The sequence below is a fragment of the Anomaloglossus baeobatrachus genome, chromosome 2 (assembly GCF_048569485.1).
Source record: "Anomaloglossus baeobatrachus isolate aAnoBae1 chromosome 2, aAnoBae1.hap1, whole genome shotgun sequence".
NCBI classification, from domain to species: Eukaryota; Metazoa; Chordata; class Amphibia; order Anura; family Aromobatidae; genus Anomaloglossus; species Anomaloglossus baeobatrachus.
The window spans coordinates 157,506,094-157,518,414 of NC_134354.1; the positions used below are offsets into that span (position 1 = coordinate 157,506,094).

A 12,321-nucleotide genomic window follows, 5' to 3' on the forward strand; every position below is an offset into this window, starting at 1 on the left:
GAATTTGGTGTATAAATTCCAGCAGTAAATCTGCATCTTTTTGAAAAAAAAATGCACACAAACAGTTTTGATGCCGTTTTGGTGCAGTTTTCTGCCAGAAATGCAAATTTAGTGCTGAAATATCTGCACCAGATTTCTGCATCAAGTTGCCTCTTCTGGCAGAAAACTGCACTGAAGCCTCGTCAAAACCACTTTTGTGTATTTTTTTTTCTCTAGAGATGCAGATTTGGTGCTGAAATTTATACACCAAATTCCTGTTTCTTCTGACAAAATAACGCATCTAAAAATAATGCGGTTTTCATTTATAGTGCTACAATTTTTTGCTAGGAGATTCACATTTCGTGCAAGAATGTCTGCAACCAAAGACGCAATGTGCACTTATTGCCTTATCCGGTAGTCAGGTATTGAGTTCGTAAACTTTACCTGAGGTGACGTAACTGATTTGAATGAGTTCACCAGAGGTCAGTTCACAAAAGGTCACAGCTGGGTAGCGTGGAAACCTCCAACTGTGACGTCAGGTGAACTCATTGACATCACCACTCACAAATGCGGATCAGTCAGTTTGTCCCTGACAGCTGCAGTGAACAGTCATGTTTCCTAATATGACCACGCACTGCAACCTCAGGTTGAGTAAGGCAAAGTGCCAGAATTGTAGCATCTAATAGATGCAACTATTCTGGGAGACTATGGGCTGCTATTTTTAGGTTGGGAGGCCTAATAACCATGGGCCTCCCAAGCCTTAGAATACCGGCCCACTGTTGTCGGCTTTGTCTTGGCTGGGTATAAAAATGTTGTGGGACTGCATGCCTTTTTTAAAAGTTATTTATTTAAATAATTAAAAAAAGCTGCATGGGGTCCCTTATATTTTGATACACAGCCAGGATAACGTGCACAGCTATAGTCTGCAGCCTGTATTAGTTGGCTTTATCTGCACTGGGTATTAATATACAGGGGACTGAACATCAGTTTTTTTATTTATTTATTTTTACACTCACTCAGGCAGACAAACAGCTACTGTGGCAACCAATTAGAGATGCCGGCAAGCCGGCAGTCTGACTGTAGCCAGTCACAGATACTGCACAGCAACAACAGGCTAATGCACAGCTACAAGAGGCTAATGCACAGCAGCAACAGACCAATGCACACCTGCTCCGGGCGTTGGAACGTCAGCAGCAATCCTTGCAAGTGCAGGAAAAAAGGCACCAAGAACAGATGATTCTCCTGGCCAAGTCGATCCGTGCCGGACCGGCAGCAACAACCCCGGGACCGGGTGACGACGGCAGCGTCCGGAAAGCGGTGAGACAAGCGTTGCAAAAGATGACCCCGGGGGATGATGTGGAAGCGTTCCTGGCGGTGTTTGAGCGGGTGGCCGAGCGGGAAAAGCTGCCGACCCCCCAGTGGGCTGAGGTATTGTCGCCCTATCTGACGGGGGAACCCCAAAAAGCGTACCTGGACCTCTGTACCGAGGACGCCATTGACTATGTGACCCTGAAAGCCGAAATACTGGCTCGGTTGGGGGTGAATACCTATGTACGGGCTCAGCGGGTAAATAAGTGGTTCTATGAGGAAGCCAAACCCGTACGCTCCCAGGCCTATGACTTGTTGCATCTTGTAAAAAAGTGGTTGCAGCCTGACACTCTGAGCCTGGCGCAAATGGTGGAAAGGGTAGTAGTGGATCGTTTTGTGCGCACTTTACCCGTCACCGTTCAACGGTGGGTAGGACAGGGTGACCCGAGTACCCTGGACCAATTAGTGTCCCTGGTAGAGCGGCATGTGGCTACGCAGGACTTGATACGGGACACTGAGACTTTGCGTACCGCCCGGCGGTCCGGCCCCTCCAAGCCTAGGGCCAAGGACCCACCGCTGACAACGGTGCAGGAGTCCTCTACCGTCCCGTCTGAGGCCACGCCCGCCATTCCTGAGGTCCGGAAGGTTCTGTACCCTAAACGACAACCCGTCAAGGGGGTTTCCGTCCCCATTAGATGTTGGCGGTGCCAGCGGGTGGGACATATGGAAGCTCAGTGTCCACTCACCACGGAGCCCATGGATTGTGGGGTTACCCGGCGGGGTTCAATGTATGCTCAGGTGGTGTGTACCGCTGACCTGGTCTCCCCAGAGCCGGAGCCTCACTTGTGCCTAATACAGGTGAATGGATGTCCGGTTACAGGATTGTTGGATTCCGGAAGCTTAGTGACCCTTGTGCGATCAACCCTAAGGGCTAAAGTAAAGGCCACAGGACGTACCGTGGGGGTGGTTTGCATACATGGGGACCGCCGAGACTATCCCACGGGGATTGTCACCATCACAGCACCTTGCGGTCAGGTGCAACATGAGGTGGGACTTCTTAACACTCTTCCTTATGACGTGATCCTAGGAAGGGATCTGCCCTATTTTTGGACTTTATGGAGGGGACCCCCTAAGTCCCCTCAGATATTGATCAGTCCGGGACCTGAGCCCTACAATCCTGAATCCGGGACGCCTGCCGTAGGGGTCACCATGATAGGGACAGAGTGTGAACCCGATAGGTCACCCCTAGAGGTATTGGCAGGAGAGGATGAGATGGTCGAGCCTATCCCGGAGTTGGAGGCGTCCCCGGATATGTATGGGACAGCCCAACTCCAGGACCCTACGTTAATACATGCCCGGAGTCGGGTGACAGTAATTTACGCGGTGGCACAGCTGCCCGGTGCCCAGGTAAGGTACCCCCATTTCGCTCTTAAGCAAGATTTACTCTACCAGGTAGATGAAATACGGGGCGTGGGGGTAGAACAGTTGGTGGTACCCCAGCCGTATCGCCGGTGGGTCCTCGACTTGGCTCATAAACACCTGATGAGTGGCCACCTAGGGGTCAAGAAAACGCAGGAGCGAATATTGCAAAGGTTCTATTGGCCCGGGGTCTTTTGGGAGGTAAAACGGTTCTGCGAAACCTGCCCGGAGTGTCAGCTTACCGCACCCCTGACCCATTTTCGCAGTCCGTTGGTACCGTTACCCATTATAGAAGTCCCTTTTGAATGGATAGGGATGGATCTGGTGGGGCCCCTCGTAAAGTCCACTCGAGGGCACCAACACATCCTAGTGATCGTTGACTATGCCACCCGGTATCCCGAGGCGATACCTCTCAGACATACTGCAGCAAAGCTTATAGCTCGGGAGTTGTTTGCTGTGTTCTGACGGGTGGGGTTGCCCAAGGAGATCCTTACGGATCAGGGGACCCCATTCATGTCTAAAGTGACCAAAGAGCTATGCCGGCTACTCCAGATCAAGCAGTTGCGTACGTCTGTGTATCATCCTCAAACGGACGGTTTAGTCGAGCGTTTCAATAAAACCCTGAAAACCATGCTAAAAAGGGTGATTTCAAAAGACGGGAAAGACTGGGATATGATGCTTCCCTATTTGATGTTTGCCATCCGTGAGGTGCCACAGGCATCCACGGGGTTTTCGCCTTTTGAATTGTTATACGGGCGACATCCCCGGGGATTGTTGGACCTGGCAAAGGAAACATGGGAGCAAGAGCCCAACCCCCATAAAAGTGTGATTGAACACATTTTGGGTATGCAGAACCGCATAAGCGCGGTCATGCCAATTGTGAAGGAGCATTTACAGGAGGCTCAGGCCGCGCAAAGCGGCCGCTACAATAGTCAAGCCACCGTGCGGACCTTTAAACCCGGGATCGGGTGTTGGTATTAATCCCCACGGCAGAGAGTAAATTCCTGGCTCAGTGGCAAGGCCCCTACGAGATAAAGGAAAGAGTCGGGGTGGTCAACTATAAAGTATTGCAGCCCGGTAGGCGGAAACCTGAACAAATATACTATGTCAACCTATTAAAACCTTGGCAGGAACGGGAAAGCCTGATGGCTGTTTTTTCCCCATCTCCCTCCTCTTCGGGTCGTTCACATCCGGCTCCAGCGACCTCCGGAGAGGACGAACCGGAAGTAAGGATTGGAGAAGCCCTCACCAAGACTCAGAGGCGAGAGGCCAGACGGTTGGTTGAGCAGAACCCCGATGTCTTCTCCGAGCTGCCCGGTAGGACCAGTCTGATACGACATGATATTGTCACCGAGCCCCACCTGAAGGTACGCCTGAAGTCATACCGGGTACCGGAGGCTCGACGACAAGCCATATCGGAGGAAGTAAAGACAATGTTACGCCTGGGGGTCATCGAAAAATCCCGGAGTGAATGGGCTAGTCCGATTGTCCTAATACCAAAACCCGATGGCTCCTTAAGGTTCTGCAATGACTTTAGGAGATTGAACGAAATATCCAAGTTCGATCTCTACCCCATGCCCTGGGTGGATGAGCTGATTGATAGGCTGGGACAGGCGCGATATTTTACCACGCTCGACCTGACCAAGGGGTACTGGCAGGTGCCACTGACGGAGTCCGCCAAGGAGAAAACCGCTTTTGTTACGCCGGAGGGTCTCTTCCACTATGTTGTCTTGCCTTTTGGGTTACATGGCGCTCCAGCCACGTTCCAGAGGTTGATGGACTTGGTGCTGGAACCCCACCAGGCGTATGCATCAGCATACCTTGATGACATTATTATTTACAGCTCCGATTGGCAGACCCACTTGGAACAGGTACAAGCTGTGGTGGACGCGCTTCGAACAGCCGGAATGACAGCCAATCCCAAGAAATGTGCATTGGGACTCACGGAAGCCCGCTACTTGGGATACGTGATAGGCCAAGGAGTGATTAAGCCCCAAATTAACAAGGTTGAGGCGATCCAGAAGTGGCCTAGACCCCTGACCACGAAGCAGGTTAGGGCCTTCCTAGGTATCGTGGGGTACTAGAGGAGGTTTGTAAAGGATTTTGCGGGACTGTCAGCCCCCTTGACGGACCTTCTCAAAGGCAAGAAGTCCGTCATGGTGCGCTGGACTCCGCAGGCCGAGGACTCCTTCCGGGCCCTGAAGGAGGTCCTGTGCGGACAGCCCGTTCTTGTACACCCTGATTTCCGGAAGGAGTTCATAGTACAGACTGACGCCTCGGAGGTCGGCCTGGGGGCAGTGCTGTCTCAGGTGGTTCAGGGGGAGGAACACCCCGTCACCTTCTTAAGTAGGAAGCTCACCCCTCCCGAGCAGAATTATAGCGTAGTGGAGAAGGAGTGCCTGGCGATCAAGTGGGCCTTGGAGTCCCTACGCTATTACCTGCTGGGACGGCAGTTTCGCTTGGTGACTGATCACTCTCCGCTGGTCTGGATGAGGTCCGCCAAGGAACGGAATGCCCGGGTTACCCGGTGGTTCCTTTCTCTGCAGAACTTCCGGTTTACGGTTGAACACCGGGCCGGTAGGTTGCAAGGCAACGCCGATGCCTTGTCCCGCGGCCCATGTTTGATGGCGGGAGTTCAACCCCGCACGATTGAACTGAGGGGGGGGTATGTGAGACTGTGACCGGGGTTATCTATGACGGCCAGTATGTCTCGCCCCGGTTATGCTCACTCCATGATAGAAAGTAAATCCACTCCAGGGTTAATGCTGTTTTCCTACAGGCTGAAGGAAGGGTTAAATGGAAATAGGAATGAGGGAAGGTGTGCCGGGTGTGAGGGAGTGAACAGAACTTCCTGAGTTCTCTGCTGGAGAGGCACATGTATATTGTTGTGGACTTTTGTTTGGATTAAAACCGTGTGCTGTGAACCTTAATGCCTGGATCCCGTGTCTTCTGCTGCGCAGCCGACCGTGCTACCTCACAATATATATATTGTAAGACAGGGGATATAGCTCAGCTGGGGTCGTTGCTTTGATCCAAGCGAGTGGCTGTGGATTCACAGATGACAGCGTCAGACTGGCAGGTTCCACACAGATACGGCCATTGCCGTGTTTATTGTGTACACATATCTCTCAGTGTTACACATTAAAAAACAGGAAAATAAATGTCTAAGGCCATCTGGCCATTAACTAACAACAGAATGCTAACTGCAAAATAAACCTATGTAACAAACAAAACAGTATTCTCTTACTGTGTCGGTTCCTCAGCACAGCAAGCGGAGGTATGGAGTCTCAGCACCAGCAGCCATGAGCCTGCACTGCTCTCCTCAGCAGTCTTTTCCCCAGTCCTCACCTGGACTGATATCCAGAAGTCTCTCTCTAGTCTTCACACAGACTGAGGCCTCCAGCACACATCCTCTATGTGCAGCTCACTCTCAGACTTCTGTTTGTCTCTAAAACTAACAGTCTCTTAAACCCAACCGGACACACACACAGGTGGAGGTATGTGATTCTCCAGCCCTGTCCATCACACTGGCCATAGTTTAAAGGGAACCTAACCCTTAATTACAACCCCAGTCTTGTGGAACTACAGGTCCCACAGTCACACCTTCAGTTCAATATCGCAGGGGTTCCTTCTCCACTGCGACACACAGCGCCCATCCACAACATTGGTGGTCGCTACCTCACAATATATATATTGTGCCCATATACTTTAGATAGATTTTGGCCTAATGCTTATTTGGCTAAAAGCTTTCCATACTGACTCTTCTATTCACATGAACTTACTACTTTTATAGTACAGTATATCAACAATATCAACAGAGATTCTGTGTAATTTTGAATTGTACCCTTTATAGTTTATTTATTGAAAATCACAGAAAGTTCAAGCTATTATATTTTTCAGAATTGTACCCAAGAATCAAGTATGCTTTAAATCCAAAACTAGATCATAAAATGCAACTTATAAGTCTACACATGTAGTTTGATTTTATATATCTCCAAGGCCCATTGTTCAGCTTTTTTGAAGAGTGCCTCTTCTTGACATAAATGATTTACTATTCTGTAAAACCTAGATTGTATTTTCCCATTATTCAAAATAACTTTCTTTTATATTTTCTTTTAAAGAGTTCTTAGGCAACATCTTGGAGAGCAAGAGGTATCGATCTCTTTAATTTTTGACTCAGTGGAAGAAATAGATTTGGGAAATTATTCCTGCTATGTTGAAAATGGGAATGGACGTAGACATGCAAGTGTGCTCCTCCATAAAAGAGGTATGTGTATGCCTTTCTACATCTTTTTTTCAAAATTGTAGAATAAAGGTAACGATGGATTTATCCCATATCATACTGTATGCTTACTGGTAAAGATGAGAGATTATATTTGAGTGGAATTGAACTCTACTCGAATATTGCACAAATTATCTTTCACAAACAGGCAGATTTTTGTAATTTGCGCTAATTCGGCAAAATGGTATCCGCTGACAATAATTATTTCTGAACCGTATAGTGCCATCAAATGGTTAGACATTTTTTTAAAAAACTTGTTCTTACCTTACCACTCAATTTTTGGCCCCTCCTTTCCCACTCTTCAGTCACTGATCTGGTCCTTACAGCATCTTCTTATTACTGCTGTGAGCACTGAATCCTTAGGCTGTGTCACTAAAGGCCAGAACTTCTGGCTTTGAAGAAACTTGCAGTGCTTCTGTGCATTAGTGAAAGGTAACTGCACACATTGTGACATGATGACTGTAAGTGGTTTCCAAAGAACTCACCCAGGCCTCATGAGTGGTGGAAATCCCAACCTCAAATTAGGAGGCTCGGGAATTCAGAGCTTGAGCAGTGGTGCTAAGAATATGTAGCAAGGACTGGACACTTGGTGGTGAGGAACAGGAAGGTTAGAGAGATGAGCGGTATTAAGTTTTTTTTGTTTATCATATCATACGTTTATTATGACCTGATATCTGGAAAGAACCCAGTGTATAATAAGGAACATTATATTTGCAGAATGTAACTTCTCTGTGAATCAAATTTCCTGTGAAAATACAAACAAGTGAATTTGAATTTTTCCTGATCCGCTCATTTTTAATTACTGGGATTTCTGAAGTTGTAGTTAATTTTTTGTATTTATTTTTAAGTTTCTTTTAGTTTTTGTGTTGAAAATATGAAGAATCAAAAGAATACTACAACTTATAACTATTTCAATAATTTGGCATATTTATCAAAACTCTTATTAATAGAAACAGCCTATAAATGCACCAAATTTATCAAAGTTATGCATAATAGATTATGCAAAGTTCAGAGAAAAACTCACCACCTTGCTGCTCCATTACCGCTCTCAGAATCTTGTTTAGGAGACTGGAACACCCATCGGCCACAGCTGGGAAACTGTACAAATTCAAGAAAAAAACAATTCTGGTACTCCTTAAAATCCAATTTATTTTATATACATAAAAAACATCTATACAGATCAGGGAAAGCAGTCCATGATGACGCGTTTCTACCTATTGATAGATCAAAACACGTCATCATAGACTTTTTTTAAGGAGTACCAGAATTTTTTTTTTTCTTGGATTTGTACCTAATAGATAATGTTCCAGGAAAATAAATCAGTAATAGCGCTCTCCATCTCCAATGGCAGTATAGTAGGGGGATAACGGGGTTATTAGCTCAGACTTCATTAAAAATAATTTATTAAAATAAATAAGATTAAATACAATGCATTTCCGCTGTAAACCAGCCTTCTTAAGGCATATATTTAGAAGCTAAGTTAGATAGCCAAACATAATCACCATTACAACAGAATTGATCCAGGTAGCTTAAACTATAATTGGCATGGATATAAGTGACTAATACATTTACAAAAAAGATTCTTCTCTGTAATTCACCAGACAAAGACCTGACAGCCCACAAGCCATGGAGCAAAAGATGTTCACTACAGGAGTTTGTCACATTAAAGTGATTTTCCATATTCTGGAAAGTTGTGTCCCAGGTGCTATTTGTTGTATAAAAAGAAACGGTGATTTGCTAATCTTCCCAGCGTACAGCATCAAGTCTCTACCACTGCTCCCGGTGTCTCGCTGCTTCTGGTGAAAAACTGATTAGCGCCTCTAACATAATAAAGCAAGTGTGAACAGGTACAAGCTGTTTTGATTGTATGATAGACAAACACAAGAATACAGCAGCACACAGTTTAGGTTAAGATGTATGCAATCATTAATTATATGATATCCAAACTGTTTTAGTGCTATACTGAATTTACTTATACAGCTGTATTCTTTTGCTTGTTTATTAAGCAGTCATAACACCGTACACTTACTTTATTCTGTTAAGATATTCTGGGCTGTTTTTCCTTTTTATAGATAGACAAATTAACTTAATAATAAACTTATTGTTAAAGTGTTTCCCTGTTGCCTCTGCCCGGCCACTTCTTTTCGATGTCCTTTTGCAATCATCATGCTTTTCGTCCTTCTTAGTTGACAGCGGGGCTCTTGGCATTGACTAGGCCTCAGGTCTCAGAGAGCATGTTGTGATGCTGTGACAAACTTCTGAGGTCTAGTCATTGCCAAAAGTTTGGGCAGTGACGAAAGAAAGCCAAGTAGAGTGGCACATGCCAGAGACAATAGAAAAAGCAGAACTGGATGGTGGATGACGCTGAAAGCCAAGCTGTGCCACGAGGTGTAATTTTTTTGAAACATTTAATGGACCTCTACAATTTATCAAACTGAGGCCAGGAAGCCACCAATTTGCTGATTTTGCATGAAGCGAATTGCAAAAACCTTGACAAATGTAAAGTTTCTGTAAAACTTAAGGTGAATTCAATTATTTTAAAATAATTTTGTTCACCTTAAATATTCACCAGTAAATAAAATATATACATATACTATAGTTATGTTACCCTTGGCCAAATTGAATATTTAGTGTTATTCAAAATGTTTCAGTGGAATATAAAAACACATTTTAAACAAATGTACGTCAGGCTGCATTTTTTTCTGTTTGCTACATTAGGACAATTAGAATAGTATATTGTGAATGCTCTCGGTGAAGCCGATCAAAATTATGAATCAGCATTAATAAAACTTGTTCTGATAAGACTATGACAACACAAAACACAATTATATACTAACAGGAGACCATTTATACTATTATGAATATGCTGGTAGTAAACATTATATGGTATTCACTGTCTTCACATCTATTACATGAAAGCCACTGAGAATAAAACCATTTCCCAGTTGTGCTATTCATGTTATTTTCTCCACATTATATCAAATATAATCCAGCCAAAATAAAACTAGCAAAAGGTTATAAGTTAATGGACATAAGTAATGGATTTCAGTCCCCAGCTGCCTCATACAGTGAATTATTTGTAGTTTTGTTAGTTTGTACATGGCATTTGGAGAATGGAGCTCTCTCATCCAGCAGTCTAACCACACACATCATTATAATTTTGGTGATAGGATAAGCAAACTAGAAAATGGACTGAAAAACAAGAATCAAATTTTGATACCGCATGATAATGTTTCTTTTTTGCCCATTGACGTTTTTTCAATATAAACAGTATAATCAGCAAATGTTATTATGCAGAGATAATCAGCACTAAGGAAGCACTGCTTTGAATGATTTGACAGCATCCGTCTGTTAAGACCGCTTTCATATTGCGGGGCCCTTGACTTTAATGGAGCAGAAGGAGTAGACTACGTTCAGGTGTCCACCTGCATAAAACGTATATGTCCAAAAATGGTGCAAGACAGAGCACACGCTGACTCTGTCTGGTCCATTATAGTCAATGGCCCAGTCGGCGTATGCATCTGAAACACGTTTTGCGGGGGGGGGGGAAATGGGGGTTTGGATGGATGCTCCGACGGGACCAGTAAACGTAGGTCAAAACACAATGTAAAAGTGGCCTAAGGCGCCAATACATTAGGGCAAAGACTTACTAACCTAACAATTAAGATGGTATTGTCCCATATTTTTTTGTACTTGAGGCCCTCCCAACTCTCCTTTGATAGATGATATTTTGAAGAAAGAAGATCCAGCAATGTGTATTTTGCATGTCAGAGAGGATAAATAACTGTTTGCCTTGTGATCATTTTTAACAACAGCTTTTTCGCAATTTTTTTTTACGAAAGATTCTCTTATATTTTGCTAATATTATTAAAATCTTTCTTTTCCAACATTACATTGAAAGTGTTTTTACACAGTCACTTGCAGTACAATGCTAGGCGTTCGATACTCAAAATGATGAGTGAACACTAAGATATTTGGATTCTCGTTAGTCAAGTGGAGCTGGTCAGATGGTCATACGGGCTCAACTCAAGTAACAAGTATAATCAAAGTCAATGATTGGCCATTTTGTCTCTCTACCCACATACAGCCAGCTATAAATAGAGCATTTCCGGGGAAGGAACAACAGGGTTTTTTTGTAGACTACATCCAAAAATGTTGTTTTAACCCCCAGTGAAAGCCATTCAGAGACTGCAAGTGGCTCTCACTGGGGTGCCGACTTGCATCATTCAGTTAAATGCTGGCTTTCTCAGGAGTATCATAATGACAGGCACAGGGTAATCAATATATAAAATGATGTACCCCCTTGCCTGCACAAAGATTTACAGCGGCATTTAACAACTTAATAGCCCCAAGTGGAGCTCCGCTACATTGGCGACTGTTGAAGACACTTGATGCTATTTTTGTGCTGTGAAAGATGTGGGCTTGACATGGGATTCCACATCAAAGGCAGGGACATGACCTTTTATGTCCATGTTCGTCAAAGGTAATGAAGGCGTTAGGAGTCTGATAGCCTAAATTTACTGTACATTTAAAGCTAACCACATAGCCTTTTAAAAGGGGATGTAACAACAAAAAAGGTATTTTAATTTTTAAATCTGTCTATTTGTTGCCCTTAAAAATAATTTCATTATAATATGTAAATGAGCACGCTTTCGTGCATCTTTTGCATGGTTAAAAGCCTACATTCTCTGATCCACCCACTTACAATTTGCACTCCTATGTTGTTTGACAGCTCTCAGTTTCAAAGAGCAAATGCTATTTGCAGAAAAACCTCTGTTATGTGCCCACTTTTACTGTGAATAAGATAGCGCACACATTACTTTTCTCTCATCATCAGTCATCTCTTCTACTACTTCACTGCAGAATCAGGCTCACACATCACACTCTTTTCTGCTGACATCGCTCGCTACACAGCTATACCCAAGTGATGTCAGCAGAGAGGAGAAAGTAATGTGCCTGGTCTCTTCTGCACAGGGCCATTGTGCAAGAATCAAAGTGTTATGTTCAGACAGCGCTTGCTCTGGGCATGCTTGTGATGTCAATCAACATAGAAGGAATGGCTGTTTTTTAAATAAGTAAGTCGAGCTATGCACTGATACCAAAGTACTCTGATTACCCTTATTTAAACATTAGAATAAAAATCTTTTTTTTTTGTTATTGTTGCTCCATCTCCTATAAGACTATGGAGCTTGTTTAAAGTGTAAAGTTGCGTAGACAGACTCCCTTTAAACTTCTCATCTGACCTAACAGTATAGACAGCACTGAGGTTGTTGTGTGCATTAATATTGATTATTCAGCATTCCCATTGCTGAATAATCATAACCTATACCTCC

General features: G+C 44.2%; 1 protein-coding gene across 1 annotated transcript in view; it reads left to right on the forward strand.

The window, feature by feature from the left end:
* IL1RAPL1 (interleukin 1 receptor accessory protein like 1) overlaps positions 1-12,321 on the forward strand; it is a 2,286,687-nt gene that overhangs the window by 2,175,815 nt on the left and 98,551 nt on the right. The window contains exon 8 of the mRNA XM_075335457.1: positions 6,828-6,973. Coding sequence (XP_075191572.1) covers positions 6,828-6,973 — 146 coding nt within the window. The remainder of the gene's footprint in view (positions 1-6,827; positions 6,974-12,321) is intronic.